This window comes from Otolemur garnettii, unplaced genomic scaffold, assembly GCF_000181295.1.
Source record: "Otolemur garnettii isolate 467f Iridium unplaced genomic scaffold, OtoGar3 scaffold00012, whole genome shotgun sequence".
Lineage (NCBI taxonomy): Eukaryota > Metazoa > Chordata > Mammalia > Primates > Galagidae > Otolemur > Otolemur garnettii.
The window spans coordinates 24,488,573-24,513,363 of NW_003852407.1; the positions used below are offsets into that span (position 1 = coordinate 24,488,573).

Sequence of the window (24,791 nt, forward strand, 5' to 3'; positions counted from 1 at the left end):
GTCTCAAAAAAAAAAAAAAAGAAAACCAGAGAGAGGGGCTTTCAAGATCTCAGACCTGGGTGCAGGAGCTTTACTTTTAGTAAATCTGGGGTGGGAGCTGGCAATGATACATGTTTTTTTTATTGTAAGAATCTTTGGCATACACAAAAGTAGAGAGAATGAACACTCCCAAGACGTAGGTTAAACCTTTTTTAAAAAAAAAAGCATTTTTCCGTATTTTCCTTATATTTAGGGGGGGGGCAAGGATGTTTGTGGGAGAAGTGGCCAAGGCTGACATTTCTCTCTCCAATTATTCAGCAGTGTTAACATTTTTTAAAAACTCCCCCAGTGATTCTAAGATAGAGCCAGTGTTGAGAATCACCACCGTACAGTGTGAAGCCTCCTAAAGAAAAGGAACTCCAAAGGGTGCAAGTAAAAGGAAGAAACGCCACATGCAGTCCTGGGAGCCAGCAACTTACAACCAAAGGGCCAAGGGCAGCACACACACCCATGAAGAGCACTGGCAAAGGGCCTGGCCGCAGCAGCCTAAAGAGCAAGGTCATTGTGGAGAAGTGGGATTTGGAGCTGAGCCTTCATGGAATCAAGACAATTTAGACTGGTGGAAGGGTGAGAAGGAATTTCCCAGTTGCAAAGGAAGCTGGTATTTTAGAGGAAGGCCCATTCAGATTCAGGCCTCCTAACAGCCCCTCCCAACCATAGGCTCAGCCAGTGGCAATTACATGAAAGACCCTCCCCCAGGCCTGCTGAATTGGTCCTGGGAGCCTCACTGGGCTCCATGCCCTCAGCCCCAAGCTGATTCTTCCCTGTGGAGGGTGTGTCCACCTTCTCCTAAGCCAGCGGTTCTCACCACTGCAAGAGAATCACCTGGAAATGTGCACATTCTCAGTCCAACCCCAGACTGGCTGAATCAGACAGGGGCAAGGTTATAGGGAGTTTGGATTTGGAACTGAGGTAAGAAAGGAGCCATCAGGATGATTTGATCAGGGAGCATGTTTATTAAAGTGGTGTTGGAGACCAGGTAGCAGAGTCTTAACATGCAGACTTGGCTCTCTAGGCCCCGTGAAAGGCCAGGCAGAATTGGCATGCGTGTGCAGCTTTCATAACTTTCGTTCGCTTTTCAAATGAATTCACTGCCCCAGAATGATGGCGAGAGAGAACATTATTTTACTGCTTGATAAATTATATTAGCTTTTGAGGTAGTAAGGTCTCAAAGTGTGGTCAGATTAGTATTAGAATTATCGGAACTGTATGTTTAAAATGCACATTCCTGGGCCATACCCAAGACCTACTAAATCAGAATCTCAGGAGTTGGCACCCAGGAATCTGTATTTGAAACAAGTTGTCCAGGTGACTCAGCTAATTCTGATTTCTGATGCACTCTGAGGTTTAAGAAGCTGCAACTCAGGCTCTAAGTCTAACAGGCAACAATTCTAGGAAAGCCAAATGAGTAGTGAATTTAGAAAGCACATTGACCACTAAAGCATGGTGCTAAAGTCTAAAAAGCACTTACAATACCACGATGTCACAGAACTGGAACAACAGCCATAGCAAAACCTTCCTAGGCATCTCAGTGATCTGTCGTTGAAAAGCTGTGCCTGGGAGGGGAAAGGGGGAGAGGAGGGAAGAGGAGGGGGATTGAGGTGCCCCCACCTAATGGGCACAATGTAAGGGTATACAGCACACCTCCTCACTGGGGGACACAACTACAACAGGGAAGTTACCTAACCAATGCAACATTGTAACCTAATTGTTTGTACCCTCATATTAATCTGAAATTCAAACAGGCAGTAATAAGAGCGGTATTCTGTGTGTATTGTCATTGGGACAGCAAAAAAGACCCAAAGTGGGGTTCATGGTTCATCCTCAAACTCTGACAGTTCAACTCAACTTCCCTGAGTTGGATGAAGGATGAGTTATTGTGTTCTGCTATGGCAGATTGCAGTATGATAACCACTAGAAAGACGAAAGAAAAACTACCGACCCTGTGGGCCTATTGAAAGTTCGCTCCTCCCAGAATCAGGGAGTTTGGGGAGGGCATCTCTTTTCCTTCCTGCCTCTTACCATGAGCTTGGCGGAGTTTGCCAAAAATTCACTGGTTACATACTTGGAATTATGGATTTTCAAAATACCGTATGTAGTACTTAAACAGTAAACCACATGTGATTGAATTCACAGAAATACACCCGACTGTTAAAAGTGGTTTTCTCTAGGCAGTGAAAATAGAACTGAAAGGGCCTGGACTGGTGAACTGCTCAGAAAGTGTGTGTTCTCTGGAGTTGAACTTCACTAGCTGTGTGAAGTTGGGCGCATTATTTAAGGTCTCAGGGTTTCTACTCACGCGAAGTAGGAATAGGCGTTAATAGAGAGTGCTAACATTAGAAGACCAGGCCCACAGCAAGCATACATTGCACAGTAACCAGCCAGAAACATGATGCATCTGTGTGCTCCTAGATTGCTGTACTTTTCAGAATCGCTGCCAAAGAACACTTACTGCTTTTACAATCAGAGGAGAATGATAAGCCACATTTTTGTTTTGGGCTTTTTCATTTAAGGGAATGAGTCATAAAGAGAGCAAAGATCTGTGAAACAAACAGATGCAATCAACACCAGGGAAGTTTGTTTTTATTTGGAGTAATGACACCACGTGACCCCCGGGGTATCCTAATCAAAGAACAGACTGCAGAAAGACTAAACACGAAGAATGCTGAGCGTTCTGCTGGGAGCAACTGTGCCACGGCTCTGCAAACTTAGATCACAGAATACAGGGGCGAGGTCATAACGTTTCCCCCTTGTCTGCCCCTCTGCAAGGCAGTCTTCCTCCTTCAGGTGCAAAGCCTGGATCTCCAACATCAAATTAAAGAAATAGAGCAAACCCATCCCAGGGCTTCCTTAAATATTAAGATAAACCCATGTGCCCCTATCAGTTAAATTAAGCTTTCCTAAGAAAAAGTAAGTCAATTAGTTCAAAATGTGGGTTAGTGCTTCTGGGTATTTAAAAGGGGATTTTTTTTTTCTTTTTTAGTTCATTTAGAAACACAGCCACGGGGCAGGTACATACACACTCCTGTGCACGTCCTGTGAATTGCCGTGATATACCTAGATACCAATTTCTGATATCTAGAGCTTCAAAAGCTGGTCCTTAAACTTTCCCAAAGTCAAGAGGATACTGAAATATAAGCTTTAAAATTTACCTTGCTTTGCCTTTGTAGAACATATCCTTTATCTTCACTATCATCATTGATATTCATTGAATGGCACCATTGCCATGGAAGGTTGACAAGGCGTGATTCTACCCCAGTGACCTCCTCCCTTCCTCCATTCAACAAATACTTACTCTAAACTTTTGTCAACAAAAGGAGGTCTCCAAGACATTATGAAATGCGGTTCTAGAGCACACTTTGTGACCTACACTGCAAAACTCATTTGTCCGAGAGGCTTAAATGCAATAATTCAAACTTTAACGAAATAGAACATAAATAGAATGCAATATTTCTTAAGAAGATGAATTTCCAGAAGCAATTTCTGGGTAAAGAACACGAACATTTTCTTGGCTTTTGAAGAGGTGGACAATTAATTGCTTTCTTAAAAGGCTATCTTAATTGCAATTGACAATAAAATAATGAGAATAATGTCTTTGTACCAACATTTGGGTATCAAGTGATTTTTAAAGTTTTTGTCATTTGTTTTGTTTTGCTTTTACTAATTTAGTAGCTCCCTGTATTTGGAATATACAAATAATTTGAGGAATATTTTAGATTCTGAAACGATTGTAAATAGCTCCTCCATCATTTAAAAAAAATACATATTTATTACATGACATATTAATATACCTTTATTTTCTTTTCTGCCTTACTCGGGATTGCAATGGCACTGAAATAGTCTGTTTATAATAATAATAGGAGTAATGTCCACTTCAATCCACATACTCTTACAAGATACATGACCAGCAGACAAAGAATGAAACGATTATGATTATTAACTTTTGGTTTGACTTAACTTCAATAACCTTCCCCTTTGACTTCTTTATTAACCAAGTGAAATTTTATTTTTAGAATTATTATACCAAAGAGAGAGAACACATTTTCAGGCTCCACAAAAACACAATTTACTTATAAAAATTCTATTTCTCTTACACATTTCCTTGTTTTAAAAATAGCCTAGGAAACTGGTAGATGATTATTGGGTGGAAAGACCTAGAATTATAGCTACCAGGTGGTGATGAGAAACTAAATATTCTATTCCTGTCAATCACTGGGTCAGGTTTACTATGACTTGTTGTTTGACAAAGCACTGAAGAAGAAAATGGGGAATATCCTCTTTGCCCCCACAAGATTTATGGAGAAGAGCCAGGCTTTCAATAGAAACCATTGCATTCTGGTCTGTTTGGGTCTGTGGGCATTCTTTTGTCTTTGAATTCTTTACAGTCATTTCTTCAAAGACATAAATAGATCAGTACTTCCAAAAGGCTCCCCCTCAAATCCTACTAGTGTCTAGTTGGCCACGTGACAAAGATTACATTGTTTCTCATCCAGTTACAGATTGTGTCATAGTCCAAAGCCCTGTACTACTCTAGTCTTTCCAAGATTCCCAAATCAATGGCTTGGCACCTGTGGCTCAAGTGGCTAAGGCACCAGCCACAAACACCTAAGGTGGCAAGTTTGAATCCAGCCCCGGCCTGCCAAACAACAATGATGGCTGCAACCAAAAAAACAGGCATTGTGGTGGGTGCCTGTGGTCCCAGCTACTTGGGAGGCTAAGGAGTTGGAGGTTACTGTGAACTGAGATGCCCCGGCACTCTACCCAGGGGGAGAGCTTGAGGCTCTGTCTCAAAAAAAAAAAAAAAAAAGATCCCCAAATCAAATTGTGCATAGCGCTGGCTGGGTGCAGTGGCTCACACCTGTAATCTAGCACTCTGAGAGGCTGAGGTAGGTGGATCACCTGAGCTCAGGAGTTCCAGACTGGCCTAAGTTAGAGCAAGACTTCATCTCTACTAAAAATAGAAAAACTAGCCTGGTGTTGTGGCAGGTGCCTGTAGTCCCATCTACTAGGGAGGATGAGGCAAGAGGAGCTCTTGAGCCTGTGAGTTTGAGGTTGTTGTGAGCTATGACACTGCAGCACTCTCCACCCAGGATGATGGTGAGACTCTGTCTCTAAAAAGTAATAATAATAATAATAAAATTGTAAATATTGTACACAGGGTTATTCTGATGGTAAGGAATTGATCCTTGAAGTCGAATGTGGTCAAGCAGCTCAAGCAAGGCGTATGGAACCAGACCTGCCTGCTCTGGCCAGATCAGAGAGACCCTGGGAAAGTGGCCTCTTTTAAGTGGCCTCTCTGGTTGTTGATTTTCTTGCTTACTGTCAAGCTTGGGAAATATTAGAGCCTTACCAAATAAGAGCCAACAGTTGCATGTGTACTAATTTTCTAGACACTGTGTAAGTGCTTTGTACATATAAATTTATTTAATTCTCAAAACAATCCTCTGAGATAGGAACATTATTATCATCATCACCCAGATAATACAATAATGAGAGGACTGAGCCATGGAGAAGGATGGCTGGTAAGGCAAAGTAGGATCCAAACCCAGGTAGGCTGGTTTTAGAGGTAAAGCCTGTAACCGCTCTGCTGGGCAACCTTTAGTTCAGGTTTGTTTTCTCCCCACACATAGATACATGTGTGTTCACTGAGGGTCTCCTACCTGCCGGCCACCTTGCTGAAAGACTCCAAGAAACTGACTGCGCAATGAACTGGAGATTCAGGAATAAAGAACACATGGTTTCTGCTCCTGTGGAGTTATTTTTCTTTTCTTCCACTTTGTAGCATTACATTACCTGGGTTCAATTTTTATCTGAGTTCAAAAGACATTAGTCAAAATGATCTTCCATTGAATTCCGCAGAATTAATAGTGAAACTCTGAAACAAAGATATGTCAAAATAGCTTCAGTTTGAATTTATATTTAACCTCCAAAGCACTTTATGAATCTTTTCGTAATCAAATCAAGAGAGCATGGCTTTCTCTTTTGATTTGTCTCTTTGAAGTGATGAGCTAAATGCTTTTTCTGGCCTCTGCATTGAAGAGCTCACAAAATTCCTCAAATTTACCAATTTAAATCCTCCCAACCCTCCTCTCTTAATACATAGACACTTCTATCCCCAGATCTGCCTTAGGAAAAGTCAACATTAACTCCACCAGGAAAAAAGAGCCCCTCACTCTATTTCAGCAATAACTTTCGACAGCATGGTCCACTGAAGAGGGAATTAACGGTAAAGACCAACTAATGCAAAACAGTTACTATATTCATTTTAGGTTGCAAACAATAATGTAGGCTTCTCCTGATTTTTAATATAGAATTTCAGGTTCGTGATATTCTAGATTTTCCACAAAAATCCTTCCCTGCGGTACCATAGGACTTAACAAAACACAGATCCTGTTCATTCACTATAAACGAATGACTGGTGTGCTCACCATGTCCCAGGCACCAGCCTGAAACTGCAAAGGTATATTGGTTCGGTAGAGGAAACAGGCAGATAAAAAGCAACTGTATCAATCAACTATATAATAACAGATGATGCTCAGAAGACCACACACAGAATGGAGGAAGCACTGAGTATGTTTCTTCTATATGGTGCAACCTTTCATACACTGTGAACCTGAAATGCAAGCAGATGGATTATAAGACGAGGAGCAAATGTTTGGAGTTTTTCGTCCCAAAATAACTGTCACTATTTTCAAGTATTCTGAGAAATGGAGAAGCACAAATATAATACACAAAGAGAGAGAAAAATGTGGAGCATTTTCTTCTAGTTGTAAATATCTTAACAGCAGCTTATAGCAAAGAGTTCTGACAGTTAAATGATTGCAATAAATGTTTCATATAGTAACGGAATTATTTTCATAATAGAGCCCTGCATCCTGCATGGGAAATAAAGTATCCTCTCAAAGGGGTGACCGGCCAGCGGTCAGTTGTCACAGTGGTGGGCTAAATGGACTTCACGATGCAGAAGGACCAAATGGAATAATCCTATGCGGGACTAATAGGCAGAGCAACCATCATACTACTAATAAAATATAGATAAAGAAGTAAATAATAAGAAAGCTGTTTAGATTCTCTGTTTGGAACTGAGTGTATGGAACCACAGGATGTTTTCACCGGATCATTTATTAAACTTGGAATTGAACTACTTTATGGACTCAGCTGCAATTTGCTATTGGGTTTTAAAAATTAAGCAACTTTTTTTTTTCTTTTTGGTCAGGGGGAAGAAGAGTGTTTAACTGCTTAGTTTTCCCGGGTGTTCTTCCTGGTGACTAGTGTGGGTCCCAGCCTGAAGAGGACTTTTCCAGTAGCATTTGATGAAGTATCATTATGGGCAGAGAATTTTGGTAGCGTTTCCGGAGTTGGGGAGGCGAAGCAGATCCACAGCCGCCCGATAGTCAGGCCAACGCATGCTTTCCAAGGTGCGTTTGTCGTATCTAATTTAAGCGCGGGTCCTGCCCGTTGTTTGCACGCTGTCCTGGCCGCACCCGAAACTGCTGTTTTTCCAAGTCCGTTAAAAAGTTATTTGCGCTAGAGGTTTTTCGCTTCTGCTATTCCCCACCCCCTTCCCCTGGCTTTTGCCTGTAGAGATCTGCCCTGGGGGATATTTTGTCCTGGGAGCACAAAACTATTTTCTTTTCTGGAAATAAGTTGACGTCAACTGGGAGCTGTTTTTGGTTGCTTTGTTTCCCGGAGCGTCCAACCCAGCACACCGCCTCCGGCAGACTGCGAGCAATTCAAAGCAGTTCGCCCAGAGGAGCTAGTGCGCAGGGGGTGGACCCCACCACCCGCGGAGGTGGGGAGACCTGGGGAGCGGCAGCGCTCCTGGAGCGAAGCGTGGGCCTGGGTCCGAGGCCAAGCCTGGGAGCGCAGCCCCGAGCCAGCGCCGCCCCCGGCTCATTGCTCTGGATGAGGGCCGCGGGGGAGCAGTCCCTGGTAGGCAACTTCCAGGCGCCCACCTGACTTCTCCAAACACCCTCGAAATTCCCTGTCCCAGCGAAATTCCCTGTCCCGAAAATCTGAGAGCATCCTGCGACAAAGGGCCAGCCCTCCGGAAGTAGCCGTGTGGGACTGGTGTGTGCCAGCTCTTGTACGACTGCAACTAACTTAGCTGCCCACTGCCCCAGCCTCTGGGAAACAAACACGCCTCTCCGCATGTTTCCGGGAGGATGGGGACGTTGGCGCACTGGGAACAAAGCCGGTCACGGCTCCGGCCTCACCTTGGGGACAATTCGGGACGGTTATCCCCCGAGAGCAGGGGAGGGAAGAAAGAGAACGTGGTGTGTGTGTGTGTTGTTTCCCCGAGGAGTCAGAAGCGGCCCGCGAGGCAGAGACTTGCTCTAACTTGTTTCACACCTGGCGCGGTTTCCCCAACGCTTCTCGGCGTCCAGGGACGAGGAGGGCGAATAGCAATCGCTGGAAAAAAAAAAAAAAAACCCTCAACTCCCACTTGGACGCCCACACGGCGCAAAGACCTAGTCTCCCCTTTTTCCTTTTTATAAAAATTACAAATTGATGAATGGGTTTCTGCTGATGTGTAAAATAATCAACCTCCCAGAAAAGACGAGAGGGCGAGGGAAGGGGGGACGGGTCGTTGACACGACTCCCACAACCAAACTGCCCAGAATTCCGACTTGGAAGCAAATTCGAGGATATACACAGGATTTGGTGAAGCTGCCTCCCAGGAGGGCAGGCCGCGCACGGTGGGTGCGCAGCTGGGACCGAACTCGGTCGGTTCCCCTCGTCCCAGGCACTCGCAGCTGGCCGGCGCGCCCGGGCATATAGGGGCCGCTTAAGAAAGACAAAGTTAGAATGCGGTGAGAGCTCCGGAGGTGGCCTGGGTTGTGCCGCCGAATAGAACAGCCGAGGTCCCAAGGCGGCTCTGGGACGCTGCCCCTGGGCCGAAAGAGCAGGAGGCGGCGACGCTAGGACGCGCCCGAAGCCTGGGCGCGCCGGGGGCGGGCATTTGGCTGGAAGTGGGGCAGTGTCTCCTATGGGAAAGCGGGACCCGGCGAGCTCTTTGGCTGCCTTTCCAGTTTCCGAGGTGCCCGCCCCCGCGCGCCAGAGGCAGCGCAGCCCCGAGGGCGAACGAATGGCGGTTGGCAAACTTGGAGTGAGACGCGCTCGGGCTCCGAATCGCCGAATTGTGGTGGCGGAGGCGGCCGAGATCCAAGTTCACTTTTTCCGCCCGCGAGCTTGCCCACCCGACGGGCCTTAGGAACACTTTAGCTCCAACTTGGTGGAGCTCCTCGCCCGAGGGAATTGTGTCCATTTGCCCCGGGGCAGGGAGGGCGGTAGGTGGGGAGGGTCCCTGGGGTCTCAAGCGTCTGTTCACTGTCTCCCCTCCCACAAGCCCCTCCCAGTCTCTCTTTCTCGCTCCTACCCGGGGCTGGCTGGACCAGCGCGGACTTGCCCCAGACCTACGGGGAGCGCCCCAGGTCTTTAATGACAGCTTAAATGTGGCTGTTGGAAAAGTCAAAAGGGATGAGGCTAACGCGGGGCGTGTTTCGCTCCTTTGCAAGAGTCGGAAAGGGAGCTGGGAGCCGCGCGGCTGGCCCCAGGCCCCCGTGCCTCGCCGCCAGCAAGTAGGTGGGGGAGCCGCCGCCGCCAGCCCCATCCCGCTCCCAAGCCTCGCCCGCTGCGCCCTGGCCGCGGGCGCAGAGAGGGTGCGGGGCCTCGCCGTGCCTCCTCCACCCTGCTCATTAACCTGCCTGCTCCGCTCCGCTCCGGGCGGCCCCAGACACCGGCTTCTCGGAGCAGCACCCGCGGCCCGCCCGGCGCAGCGGCCGCCCCGACCCCCCGTGTCCGGGGGGCAATGAGGGGGCGGTGGAAGGGGCACTGCTCCTCGGGCATTACTTAGAGAAGCGAGACCGTCCCGCCCTCTCGCCTGCCCTCCCTCTCTCTCGCCCCGGCCCGCGCAATACTCCGCCAGAGGGTAAGTTGGGAGTGTTTCGCCCCCACCGACAGCTCTCCCTCCCCTTCCTTTTTTTTTCTTCCAAAGTTTTCTTAGAAGTGGGGAGCTGGGTGGGGGAGGAAGAAGGTCCGGCCAGCCTCCGGCCTCTACCCTATCTCTCCCCGTCTAATTTACCCCCACCTTCCCTCCCCTCCCCTCCATCCCCAGCGCGCCGCTGCCCCTCTGGAGCAGCGCTCCGGAATGACAATTGGAGCGCGGCTCCTTTAAGAGCCCGGCTTTGCCTCCCGGTAGCTGAAGGTCATTAAACACAAAAGCTCTCAGCGCTGCGGTCCAATATAGCGCATGCGCCCTGCCCGAGGACTGGCAGAGAGACGGCAATATGGCGAGAATGCCTGGCAGCGGGGACTGTAACACCAGCGCGGGCGGCAGCGCCAGCGCCGCCGCCGCCGCCGCCGAGAACAATGGGGAGCGGGGCGAGGGCGAGCGCGGTGCGGGGGGCCGCGGCCGCCGCCACCACGGCCGCCCGCACTACTGCAGCGCGGGAGAGGAGGAGGAAGAAGAAGAGGAGGAGGACGAGATCCAGGAGGTGCAGATAACGGGGGACGAGGAGGAAGACGGAGGTGGGGGGCTGGAGGAGGAGGAGGAAGAGGAGGAGATGGGGCTGGACTGGGACGAGCCCCTGGAGCCCGAGGACTCGGCCGGGGAGGAGCTGGAGCCGGAGCCGGTCCATATGATCAATATGGACCAGAGCGCCGCGCTGGAGCCCGAGGCGCCGCCGCGACTGCTGGCTCCCCGGGCCCGCGGCGGGCCGCCCGGAGACGGCGCCGAGATGGACCCCGACGTGCTGCAGCGCCCCGAGCGGGCCCGGCTGAGCGAGAACACCCGACTGGCCACCCGCTACGCCGTGCGCATCTTCCGGGAGTACCTGAGCGAGAAGGCGCAGAGCCCGGACTTCGAGACCATGGACAAGGGGGCGCTGTGCCGCGTGCTGCGCTCCTTCTACGCCGAGGCCCGCTCCAAGAGCGGCCAGCTCTACAGCAAGTCGTCGCTCATCAGCATCCGCAGCTCCCTCAATCGCTACCTCAACGAGCCCCCGTACTGTCGCACGCTCGACCTCACCAAGGACCCCGAGCTGCGCAGCGCCAACCTAACGCTGGCCGCGGTCATCCGCAAGCTCGAGGAGCAGGGCGCCGGGCCAGTGGTCCAGAAGCAAGCCATCACGCGCGCCGACCTGCGCAAACTGTACACCTCCAGCGTCTTCAGCACCAATACGCCCTTTGGGCTGCTCAACAAGGTCTGGTTCGAGACGTGCATGTACTTCTGCACGCGCGGCCGCGAGAACCAGCGCGAACTGGAGGAGGACTCTTTTGGACTGGCCATGGATGAGGACGGTCGCAAGTTCGTCTACTTCAAGTCCCTCGGGCCTTACCACAAGTCGCGCTCGTCTTCTTGGAGCAAGAAGCGCGCTGAGAGCAGCGACGAGGAGAACTTGCCCCGCATGTACGAGACAGGCACAGAGTTCTGCCCCTACGCCAGCTTCGTCAAGTACCTGTCGAAGCGCAACCCCCTCTGCAAGGCGTTCTTCCAGCGGCCCCGGGATCACTGCAGCGAGGGCGATGTGACCTGGTATGAGAACAAAGCCATCGGCAAGAACTTGCTGGGCACCAGGATGCAGATGCTTTCCAAGGCGGCCAAGCTCTCCAAGACCTATACCAACCACTGCATCGGCGCGGTCTCCATTGCCACGCTCAACAGTATCGCAGGCATCGGCACCAAGCTGGGCTCGCCCGCCCCGCAGGGCTGCTACGTTGAGGCTCTGAACGGGGCAGCTCGCCACCACTCCCACCATCCCCCCACCCATCCCTCCCACCACCACCGCCCCCAGCCGCCCTCGCTGGGGAACGCTTACATCCTCCCCAAAGACAGCCAGGTTGGGCCCGACGTGAAATCCGAGGCTGCGCCCAAGCGCTCCCTGTACGAGTCGGTGTTCGGGTCGGGGGACATCTGCGGCCCCTCTTCCCCCAAAAGACTTTGTATCCGCCCCTCGGAGCCTGTGGATGCGGTGGTGGTGGTTTCCGTGAAACACGACCCCCTGCCTCTTCTTCCAGAAGCCAATGGGCACAGAAGCACCAATTCTCCCACAATAGTTTCACCTGCTATTGTTTCCCCCACCCAGGTAACCAAACCAAACTCTATGCATGAAATGTTTCTCTGGTACCACTTTGGGACTAACTTTTATGCGAATGCAGTCTGTAGGGTGAAAGTTTTTAGAAGTAGGTAGTATACTGAATTGAATTTGGTTTCACCCTTAGAAACTCAACTCTCTTGGTGCTTTTTGGGAAAGTTTCCACCTACCCTTAAAAGATATGAGAAAGGGCTTGCTACCTAACTAATCACTGCTACACAGTAAGGAGAAAAACTTAAAAGTTCTCAGAACAAAAGGATTAGCTCCCTCTTGCAGCCTCTCCTCACTGAATGAGTTTTATAAGGCAAAGGGGAACGTGTTACATGCAAAAGATGCAGTTGCTTCAAACCTATTTGAGTAAAGTAACTGTTAAAATACTCTATTACATATCTTCATAACTTATGAAGGCGGAAAAACAGTTATAAATTATTAAAAAGAAAATCTGCCAATCCCACTTCCTTTAGCTTTCTTTTTTAAAAGAAAAGGGGCAGAGAGCAGAGATCCTGGCCTTTGAGTGCCAGTTGATAACTGTAACATATTGAATGCAAAGTGGCGTTTTGGGTATAGTTTCCATAAGTTAAATTCCCTTGTAAGTTATTATGCAGCTGGGAACCTGGTATTTGCAATATCAGTTAGGCTGCAAATTGGAGTGTGGGCTGTGGTGCCCAGCTCTGGGCACTGAAGGGTTGCTGTGTGTCTCACCATCTGGGAGGTAGATACAACTTAGGAAGTAGGAATGCTAGTCTAGAAGCTGAGCCGGCTGGGGCAAATCATTTCACCTCACTGGGCTTCAGTGTCCTCAAGAAAGATGAGGGAAATATTTCACCTTAAAAGTATATAATTCTAAGTGGTACCAAATTGTAAATTAAGACTGGGGTTTGAAGTATTAGATGCTTCTTTCCTTACTATTTTTCGTAGAGGAATATATTCATCATTATTAATGTGATATTCATTTGGGGGGTGGGGAATACTGTAGGGATCAGAAACCCAGAGGTCCTAGGGGACCATGGTTTCAATTCTGTAGGCAGACAGAGCCCCTTGGAGGTTTTACAACTTTGACCTCCCTACACTAAGCACAAGTAGAAATTCTGACTGTTAGTCTGGGAGTGCAGGGCAAGCCCTCTAGGAGTAGTGTCAGGTACCTCTGTGCTTTTTCCAAAGTGGAAATTCCAGTTCTGGACAGACTGACCCTTTCAAACGTTCCTGAGCTAATCGGCAAGCCTCAAGGCCAACGGAGAAAGGGGCCGTGAATGGTAATATAAACATAATATGAACACCAGAGTTCTCTAAAATACACAAGACCTGTAGGCCCCGTGTCTTTCTCTACTTCTGGTGCGCATAGTACATTTCTGGCAGATAAGTTGTGTTAGAGAGTTTTAAGAATGGAGAAGATAACTTGGGTTTGCTTTGTCTTTGAAAGCAAATATAAATGTTCACGTTCTGATAAAGTAAGATCCCCTGAAATGACCTAGTTTAGGGTAGTAGCAACTGATTAACAATTAAAAGCCTAAGAAAGTTTATTAAAACATACATGTGCTTGGGATAATAATGAAATAGTTTGCCTACTGGCATCTGCCTGCCAGTTTCTTGACATCAGGGTTACATAGAATCATGACTTAAAGATCCACAGGAGATTAGGGGGTTTTGTTTTGTTTTAAGGAATGCAACCTCTTGGCCACATCTTTTATTTACCTTAGCAATCTATAAAACTGTATACTGATGCTTTTATTATTCTTGAGTTATTGTTAGGTAACTCCCAAGTTAAATATAGATTTGAGAGTCCCTCTGTTGCTTATATGATTATAGCTCTCAAACAGGACCTTAGCTCTGAGTCCCTATTAGTTAAAACAGTACAAATAAATGTTCACACACATTTATTTCACTTAGGCTATAGTAAATTTAAAAAAAAAAAGTTCCCTTAAAACTAGTAACTTCTGTGGAACTCCCTTTATGAAGTCTGAGCAATCTATGAAATGCATGGTAAGTGGAAAGTTGATATTAAAGTTTTTCCTTCTGTGTTTATTAAAGTCCCTGTTAGGATTAAGGTCCAGGGCATTTCCTACAGATTGACTGGCAGAAGTTGCTGGCCTGTGGTCTTGCTTTAGGTCATCAAGTCTTTTGGCTGGTCATTAATCCCCAGGAAATGCTCTGTGTCCCTCAAGCTTCAGTCCTTGTTACCTAATTATAAACATGCGGACCTTCCCAAGTGCTATCGCACTGAATTCCATCCCTGGCTTCGCCTTAGGCTTCTTCAGGACAGATCATACACTGATGTTTCGATTCTCTTCTAGTGTTGCAAGTTTCTCAAAAGATGAAGAGCCTGCTATTTTAAATGCATTGACTTTTTACTTCTTGAGGGTGTTAATACATTTCTCATTTTATAGAACTGGTTGAAAATGCTTAACAATGATTATGGAATTTGTGATTTTTACTCAGGTGAGGTGCCTGGCTTTTGGGGAGGATGGAGTTGTGATGATGGCTGTGATGGTGGCTTTCATTGGCCGGCTCTTTAATTCTCTTGAATGGTTGTGTTATTAAGTAGAGTAGTTTTAGTTCCCTCTTCTCCCCACCTAGCTGCTGTGATCTAAGAGGATCCAGTTTTTGGTGCAGCTTGCGAGCCCCCAGGTGGTCCTTTTAAAGAAACTTTTGGGACTGTATCCTCCATCCTCTTAGCTGTTGTCTTTGCATAAAAATACAGCATTTTGTGAGAGAACAGCATGTCAGCTTAGATGAATGATAGAGATTTGTAATTATGTTCTGTGGCATTCACAGAGGAAGAAAATACTAAGAGAAGTTTAGATTCTTAATGTTGTACTTTTGTCACTAAAGTTTTTGTAGGCTGTGCCGAACAAAAATGTGAAAATTAGCTCATGATGAAACATACTTAGAAGCACTTGGAAGCTGTGACAGGGTGTGTTCAGTTGCATTTGCCTGACTAACCCAGATCATCTCCAGAAATACTTCTAAGGAATTCCATCATGAGGAAATCTATTAGTGGAAAGGTTCTGGGGCGGTGGTGCACGTGCACTGTTGGTGTTTTATTGTCTACACTGCCGACCAGAGTCGGTCCTTAGAGTTTCCCACCTGGAAACGGGAGCAGCCTCCAAAGGGCAGACACAGTTGTTCATAAACTTACCTTTGAGGAGAAGCCTGAGGCTGACAGCCCTGGGATCCAGTTTTCTCTCAGGTGCTCTTCTCCGAAGGACGATGAAATATTTATCTACTTAATAAGGGGAAAGGCATGCATTTTAGGTAATACTGAAATAATTACTAAAGTCTTATTTTGAATTTGAAGGCTAAGAGTGAGGGATATTCTTTTTTCTTATGGACGGAATCAAACTTTCATCAATGTGAAAGGAGGGGAGCCATCGTGGCGGGACTTGTTTGCAGTGGTTATTTAAAGCTATTAGGATTAACGGCCTTCTTAAAAATGGGCATTTTTCTGATTTTTCATATTAGTTTGTGACAGTATTCATAATTGTCCCGTAAGAACATTTAGTCTCCTTTATGAAAAGTGCAAGTGATGGAGAAATTAAATGTCTTTTATGTTAAGTATGCATCTTTCTTTATTCATTCAGAAAATAGTGAGCATCTAGTATTTTAGCTTCTATACCGAGAATCTATAAATGAATCAACTTTTCATTTGGCAAGTAGTCTCTTCGGCAAGATCTTGGCCTCATTACCTGTTTTAACTAGCTCAAAATAAGGAAAGTTAACAGGTGAGGTACTCATTGTTTGACGGCAGTCATTTTGGGAAGAAATCTGTACTTTAATATTCTCTCTTTTGCACTGCTAAGTTAGTAAGTTAATACTGCCTTCAGTATTCAGTTGTATGATTTTAAACTGATAGAAACCAACATTAAATGTCAGTTCATTGTCTGTTCAAGCTGATCCATGAAATAGATAAAGAAGTATTTGCTGCCAAATAAGAAAGTGAGTCCCATTCATCGGAAACTTAAATCTCTGTATCTCTCTGACTTTTAAAACCTGGCTTCCCAAGCAAATGTCACCCAGAGGCCTCCCTCTTGCCACTAGGGAAGATGTCAAGCAGAAAGAAGCCCTTCTTTTCAGAGGACCTCTATCTTTGTGTGAGACTACTTAGGTAGAGTTTTCACCTTGGCAGAGGTCAAGCAAAGCCCTACTTCAGTTTACGATAAAACTTGACTTCCAAGTGATCTTTCTGGTGTTCTAATTGCCACTTTAAAAATACAATTACTGTAGAAGTTCCTGTGTAAGTTACCTGGTAGAAATCTTAGAACTGACATGTAAACTAGTCATCTGTGTCTGTCCCTCGTAAGCTAGAAACTGTTATTTGTAGAACCTATTTTACTTCTCTTGACTCAGTCACTGCATATACAATTAAAAGGCTTCTCTGGAGATAAGGGTCAGGGTAATGTGGATTATCTGGCTTTGGGGGAGGAAAGCGTAGTGGTAATGGCTGTGATGGTTGCTTTAATTGACCCACTCTTTCATTCCCTTGAATGATTGGGTTTAAAGTAGAGTCCTTTTAGTTCCTTCTTCCCCCCACATAGCTGTCGTAATCTAAGAGGATCCAGTTATTGGTGAATTAATTGGTCCAAAAAGGGATATTGATTGGTTGACTCTGATAAACTAAAATGAAAAAAAATGTGGATTGGGGATTTGAAACATTGCACTGGAACACTTTTTTTTTTTTTTTAAATACTTTTGGTGTTCTAAGATGCTGAATTAAATTAATGTTAGTGAAGCATCTTTCTGCTTATTAAATGCTACAGAGAGGAGCAGGATTCAGTCCTTGCCCTCTGCAGGGATTTGCCGAGACTGGGACCGGTACCCACAAAGCTGAAGTAGTTCTCTGCTTTGATACATGAACATCAGAGTGAAAACAGGTGACCTGTTAAAGTTTTAGGCTCTATAAACTTCTTTTAGGTTTTCAGATTTCTGAAAGGCTTTCTCTTCTGCTTCAAGAGAGGTGAGTTCTGAATAGTGTTAAGTCTTTATAGCAGAGAATGAACTGCTACATGGTCTAGAAATAAGTGAGCATTTAAGCCTTCGGAGATACCTCATGGCAAAAAGGTTATGTGCTGAGGTTGTACTTGAATAGGATGCATTATCTAGTGTCCATGGCCATAAACTTGATGTCAGACCCTGCTATACCCATTAGGAAAACAGAAGGCTGAAGCCAGTGAGTCTGTTTCAGTAATCCTCCCAAGTCTGTTCAACGCTTTCTTTATGATCAGACTTCCTTCCTGTTAGCTTACTATACTGTAGCAGCCTGATGCAACCTTTTCATTCTCCTCAAGCTTGGAGACGCATTTATATATGACATCAAGCTTTCATTAGTGACAGACAGGTTTAGCTGTTTTATATTTATATGTACAGTAGAACCTCCATAGCTGAGCACCTTCCTACAATGACCGCCTCCTTAAGCTGACCTAATTTTCATGGATCGGACATCCACCACATGTATGTATCAGTCAGTACAGTAGACCTAGTTCCTTATGTTGACCAGTTGGTTACAGTCTCTTAGGGGGTCAACTTACAGAGGTTCTAGTGTGTGTGTATCGTAAATTTTGCCCAAGTTTTAGGTAACATAATTTTCAAAAATAATGAAAGCGGGAGCTGTCTTACAGAATTGTTAAGCCCAGAGTACCTGAGCTTTATTGGAGTTTTCAGGCAACTCCTCCAAACATGCAACATGCTTTGGGCTAGTTCTTCACGTTTTTAGCCCCAGTTGGAACTTCCTTTTCCTGGAGACCCTCTGCGGCACCCTGAGATGGGCAGTTCAGCTCCTGCTCCTCTCCAGGCAGTGACATTGCCTGTTTTTAATCCTGTGGGATGCAGGGCAGTCCCCAAAGTGCAGCCGGTGGTGTGAAGTGGTGTACCTCTTCTGGGAATCTACGGAGATTTTGAAGGGGAGGACTGGGGACAGACTGGAGCCTATACTCATCCCTGCTCTACCAGCCCGTGCTCCACCACCCAGCCCCTCAGCCCATCTCTACCTCACGATTACAAGCCTTTCCTGGGAGTTTGGATTCATCACACCTTTAATTACAGTGGACCCTTGAGCAGTTCAGAGTTCTGGGGCACCAACCCCCTGTGTAGTCAAAAATTCACTTATAACTTTTAACCCCTCCCCCCCAATACTTCACTAAAAGCCTCCTATTGATTGGAAGCCTGACTAATGACCACAAATAGTTGATTGACAATGCTTTGTATGTTGTATGTACCGTATGCTGTATATGCCTCTAAAGTAAGCTAGAGGAAAGAAGATGTTATTAGGAAAATCTTTCAGAAGAGAAGAAACTCTTACTTGTTATTAAGTGGAAGTGGGTTATCTCTGCAGTCTTTGTCATCTTCCTGTTGAGTAGGCTGGTGGGGGGAGGTGCTGCTCTTGCTATCTCAGGTGACAGGGGCAGAAGAGATGGGGGAGGTGGAGAGGGAGGCAGGAGAGGTGGAACAATTATTGAAAAAAATTCACTTATATTGGCTCGGCGCCTGTAGCTCAGCAGCTAGGGTGCCAGCCACATACACCAAGGGTGGCGGGTTCGAATCCAGCCCGGGCCTGCCAAACAACAATGACAACTGCAACCAAAAAATAGCTGGGTGTTGTGGCAGGCATCTGTAATCCCAGCTACTTGGGAGGCAGAGGCAAGAGAATCGCTTAAGCCCAGTAGTTGGAGGTTGCTGTGAGCTATGATGTCACAGTACTTTACTGAGGGCGACATAATGAGACTCTGTCTCCAAAAAAAAAAAAAATCCACTTTGGGCGGTGCCTGTGACTCAAAGGAGTAGGGCACCTGCGATACACTGGAGGTGGCGGGTTCAAACCCAGCCCCAGGCCAAAAACTGCAAAAAAAAAAAAAGCCACTTATAGATGCACCCATATACTTGAAACCTGTGTTTTTCAAGGGTCAGCTGTACTGCTTTCCCCTGTCTGGCAGTGAACCATGGAAGATGGCATTTTGATCCAGTTTGGAAGAAGGGAGGAAAAATGTGCTCTTAAGGGGACTGGCAGGTTTAAGATGGCATAAGTGTCGGCCTCTAGGAGAGAAGGGGGAAGGTTGAGCAAGGAATGCTAAGGAATGACAGAGACAGATGTCACTTCCTGCATTGGCAGCTTGTGATCATTAATTTCTAGTTTTACTGCAAGACCCTAGCCTAGGTTAACGCAGCTCAGTTGAGTGTCTCACCATTCAAGTCCCATCCTTCCTCTCTTAACACAAGAGAAAGGGAGCTATTATTTATTCCACAGCTTCCCATTTGAGCCCTTTCCACTGTGTCCAGGGACCAAAACTAGTTAAATGCACCAGATAGATAGGTAATTTCATAGTCTCTATCTTACTCTCTATTTAGATAAAATATTTATAGATAATATCTTCATATATAAACATATGCATGTAATATATGAAATCTTATAGTCTGAGAAGTATTTATAATACATTTCTCGAGCTTGTGGGTTAATTCTGATACTTCAGCTTGCTATGGTCTTTGACATGTAACTTTTAAGGAACATAACTTAGAATTATGCAGCATTCCCACATTCCCAGCTGTCATGGGTTGGTGAGTAACTGTTAGGTCCTTTTCAGTCAGGACACGTGCGGAGAGTGCTGGGGACATGAGACATTCGTGATGTTGGGTGTCAGTCTGCAGAGACTAATGTGATTCAAGCCGTCACGACTTCTAACTGGTCCTGCAGCTATGAAGTGGAATATAATCGTTGATAATAATCAGAGTGTACTAAAGGTTTTGAACAGTGGCTTCTACATCACTTGGGAGCGTGTGGGAAGTGCAGGGTCTTGCCCCAGTCCCGCTGCATCAGCACCTGCATCTTAATTAGACTTCTAGGCAGTTTATGAGCACCAGTCTGCATGCTGTCTCGTTTAATCCCACACAGCCCTTCTAGGAGTTAGGTGGTTATTTCCGTTTTGCAAAGGAGGCAGCTCAGGTTCATAGGTCCTGACTTACATCCCAACAACTGGTAAGTGACTATGCTGGCATTTGAACCCAGGCCTGTCTCATTCCAGACTCTGTGCTTTTTAAGTCCATGATCTGTTGACACAAAAAGAGAAGAACCTAATGAAGAGAAGATGATAGGACATTAGATCACATTCCTACATTAGGTCTTCTCCTCGAACAACCAAAGAAGAGAGAACTTGTTAAAACACAGCTTTACAAAACAGTGACATAGATATGCAGAGTACATAGAAAAATATTTCCAGCGAGTAGCACCCTTCCATCTCCTTCTGTGGGGCCTCTAGCCTGTACTGGGTCCGGGGTTTGGAACAACCTCATTTGAGAAGCCATCTCACGTGCTGGTTAAGAACAGACTTCCAAGCCTGTCCCCCTGGACCAGATCTCAGCTTTGCCCAGACCTCCCGTGCTTCAGCCTCCTCCTTGATGAGATGGGGGTAATGACAGTCTCTGTATCCTAGGATCGTCAGTGTTAATGAGTTTCTATTTGAAAAGTGCTGAAAACAGGAGCACTCTCTGAACATTGGCTATCGTCGTGTTATCTTAGCACAGAATGTTTTACATTTGAACAAGTATGGATCTTTACCGTAAAGTTCCAGTCTCAGCTTCTAAGTTTCTCTTGGAAGTAGCTTGTCTGGGTGCTGTGCAGGACCCCTCTGCCTTTCTTCTGAGCATCCAGAGACTCTGGCCCATAGCACTTCTCCTGGTCTTCTGGAAGATGAGAAATCTCAGGGCAGCCTCCTCTACTCTGGCCTCCCCAAGCCTTCTCCCCTTCTTTGCCCCAAAGCCTGTTCTCCTGCCTCTGCTTAAGAAGTGTATGTGCTATGGCCCAGGCACAATTTAGCATCCTAGGTTTGTTCTGCAAACCCTTCCTGGTGCTCTTTACAGAGAGTTGGAAATTTTCAAGTACTAAAAAGGGTTGGAGATCCCGCTGATGGGCATAACTGCTGCCCAAACTCCAGCAGATTCACAAGTGAAATGTGACAGCCATGAACAGCATGAAATCAATGCCTTTTTTGTAAGAGATTAGGTTTTATTTGGAATGGTTTGGAATAAAGGACTAGTCATAACACTGGGATTCTTAAAACATGAACGTAACCTTCACATGAACGTTACTCTTACTTTATGTAGTAACCTTGGTCAATCCTTTAGCTTCAGTATTATCGGGTCTGTATTTGGCTAGATCCTATGTTACGGTGTTTGCATTTACCTAATGCATACATGGACTACAATTTCCTAATACTAGATTTCTGACTTGAATGCTATATAAATCAATAGAAATTCTACTTAAAGTTGAGTTACATTAATATATGTTTTGAATAGACTGCAAGAGTCAGGATAAGTGGTGGTGTTTTGATATAATATTGCTAACCAATTAATGACTTGTTTTTAGTGTGACAAAGTGCTCTTATAAAATGGTAACGATTGCTATGGCAGTGCAGGGATTTATTACCTCTAATTGGTTTGCCCTTTAAATATAATATTCAGTTAGCATAGTCCTTACGGGATAAACTTGTGGACTTTTAGAATAGTCTATTAAGCCAGCTTATCTAGAATATTGGCTTCTATTTTGTGGTATTCTTTCTGACAAAACTGTATCTCATTGGGTTTTTACTCCAGAAAAAAAGAGATTTGCAGAATGTTTATTTTTCAGGGGATCGAGTTGGCAGTTTAAATTTAAATATGTTGCTGTAGAAACACACAGACCTAACTAAAAGTATAACAAGAACATTAGAAAGCCGATTATGCTAGCTTCATTTGCTCTTCCCCTGAAAACACTGGCGAAGAAGATGATGTGATGATAGAATCCCCTCCCTCCACGTAAGTGCTCTCTCCAGCGTTCCCACCTCTTGGACTGTGAATGATGATTTAAGATCTAAGAAGAGAAAAGCAAGGCAAAGGGAGAAGGCTGTACAGAAAAACTCGGAAAATCCAATTCACCTATGGAAGCGTTTATTGCACACTTACTGTGTGCAAGGGTAGGAATTTGGAGGTGAGAAGTAACAGAAATACTTAAGAGAAGACACTGGAGAAACTACAGTGGAAGGCCTAGGGCCAGTCCAGAGGACTAGCGGAGAGGAGGGTCCTATCTCATTTGAGGACTGTTCACAAGTAAACCCTGGAGAACAAGTGGTGTGTATTAGTGTCTACGACATGGGAGCAAAGGTGACCTGAGCAAACAGAAAGACTAAATATTTAAACCTTAAGTATGTGTCTGGCTCAGTGGTTACGGCACCAGCCACATACACAAAGGATGGCGGGTTCAAACCCGGCCCAGGCCAGCTAAACAACAGTGACAACTGCAACAAAAAATACCCAAGCGTTGTGGTGGGCACCTGAGTCCCAGCTACTTGGGAGGCTGAAGCCAGAGAATTGCTTAAGCCCAAGAGTTGGAGGTTGCGGTGAGCTGTGACACCATGGCACTCTACCAAGGGTGACATAGTGAGACTCTAAAAAAAAAAAACCTTAAGTGTGTGTAAGGGGATTATAGAAACTAAAAAATAATAATAACAATAAAATATTACCTTGTCAAAAACTTAAGCCTTTTCTTTGCTGTAACATTGCCGCCCTCTTGGGCAAGCCTTATGACACTGCTGGGATTTTAGATGTCCCAACTTAAATAAGCTGCCACCTTTCACCACATAATCAGCCACTTGGAACAACTCTGTTGTTAATCCACATATTTAAAGATTGAGTATGTGTAGAATAACCCAAAGAAATTCAGAACCAGTACCATTTCACCTTTTACATTTTAATTACAGCTCATATTTCATTCACACACTGGGGCTGGGGTCCACACCCCAAATAATCAATAAGGTACATTTGGATTGTGCCCTACCGTTTACAGAGGGCTTGCCTATATGTGATTTCATTGTAAGGACTTCATGGGACAGTTCCTAGTGTCAGATACTGGGCTAGACAGACCAAGGAGACAAGAAAAAATCCTTGTCTTTGGAAGAATCACTCAGTCTTGTAGGACAGCCAAACATAGCTGGGAAACTCAACCCTGCGTGTGTGATAACCATGCTGATACTTCATTACAGGATACATAGCATAAGCAAGCTGAAAGAGGAAGATAGGAACTGTGATCATACTTATTCTGCAGTTGAGAAAAAAACTGACCTTTAGGAAGTATAATTTCTCAAGTTTACCCCCCTACCGAGAAGCAGAAGTTCCAGTTCCAACTCTAAACCTTTCATACAGTGGTACTTTTTAAGCTGTGTGCTTTATAACCAAAGTTATAAATGTGGTACAATTAGGTATTAAAGAAAAGAAAAAGAAACAACAAAGCACAAGTGTATGGATAAATGTGTCCTTTTAAAACAGAATCTTAATGTGATTCCTGTGTTTTTATAATTTTAGGAAAAGAAAAAGGAACATTATAATTTAGGATGAAATGAATGTCCCAGTTTTACAGATGTCATTCTGCACCAGCGACATCAGTGGCCGAAAGCTGGGTGTTATCTTAGGCTGATTGAAGATATTTTCTTAATACAAAGCCAAGCCCCCCGCAAAGTGCTTTCTGCAGTGGCTGAGTACTGGCTGGCTCCACGCTGGGGGTCTGAGGCTCTCTGGGACCAGTCCCAGTTCTCCGAGTTTCTTTATCTATTCCCTGACCATTTGGCAGTTGAAGACTTGCTCCTCAGGGCCTTCAATCTTTTCCGCTTCACTCAAAGCACTTCATTAAAAGTAAAAATGAACATAGTTTTGATGCAGAATTATAAGTAGTAAAAAGAACCAATAAAAATGACTATGAAATGCCTGACATAGAAAATGTTTAATAATGCTCAGGCACTTTATGGGGCCAGGGTTTACCTCTTGGCACAGGATGACAGGCCCTCCCTGCCTGGGTTTTCCCTGGATGCTGCTCTTGGCAGGCAGTTCTTGCCCAGCTGGAGCAGCGAGGGACGTGGTCCTGTGGTCTTGGAGTCACCGACTTAGTACAAGAACATCGTTGAGAAGAGCATCTGCATATCTACAACCTTAGATATGTCAAACTTCTCCTGGTGACAACAGATAACATGGGAGAAAGGACACTTCGGTGATAAGGGAGTAAGAAGGAAAACAGGGAAAAGATAGTAGAAAAAAGTACAGGGGAGGTAAAAGTCTAAAGGAAGAAGTATACCAGTTTAGAGCAGAACTCATATTCTCTGTTCGTTCAGGTATAATTGCCAAGGGATGGACCAGGCTCAAGTCAGGTGAATATCAACCTGAATGGCTGTAGGCAAGTTACTTCATTTCTTCCTTGTTAAATGGAGATAATGGGAATACTATTGTTGAGAGTATTAAAAGCCTATAGTAAGTGCTCAGTAAGTGACAGCAAAAAAACATTCTATTAGAGATTATTATAGGTTAGAGGATAAGGATGGGGATTATAGACAAGTTACAGCTGATTTTCAGCATTTTCTTTGAAAGATAAGATGAAGAATCCAAAAAGAATCACCAACAATTTAGAAACAGAGATAAAGTGGAAATATACAAACAACTCACTGTAGAAAACTCACATCTATGGCAAAAAATAAAAATAATAATAATCAAGAGAAATCATGAAAATGGTAATGTTTGGAGAAAGATAGTTTTTAAGTTATAGATAATTCAGTTTGAGCTAGTCTGTGATTTCCTAAAATATAAAATTAAACCCTCAAATTTTTATTCTCTCGTTGATACCATGAAGAAAATTATTTAAATGTGCTTTATAAAATG

The 24,791-nt window shown here is 45.3% G+C and overlaps 1 protein-coding gene across 5 annotated transcripts in view; it reads left to right on the top strand.

Moving 5' to 3' along the window:
• KCTD1 (potassium channel tetramerization domain containing 1) overlaps window positions 1–24,791 on the top strand; it is a 192,636-nt gene that overhangs the window by 85,944 nt on the left and 81,901 nt on the right. Inside the window, exon 1 of one of the 5 annotated variants that reach the window (XM_012802024.1) lies at window positions 9,071–9,148. The exons of 1 other annotated variant lie outside the window; for it this stretch is intronic. In XM_012802024.1, the coding sequence (XP_012657478.1) occupies window positions 9,128–9,148 (21 nt within the window). In that variant the 5' untranslated portion in view covers window positions 9,071–9,127. Of the gene's footprint in view, window positions 1–9,070; window positions 9,149–9,428; window positions 9,971–10,328; window positions 12,126–24,791 lie in introns of those variants that run through there. 3 more of the 5 variants (XM_012802025.1, XM_023510261.1, XM_003784771.1) reach the window with 3 other exon arrangements.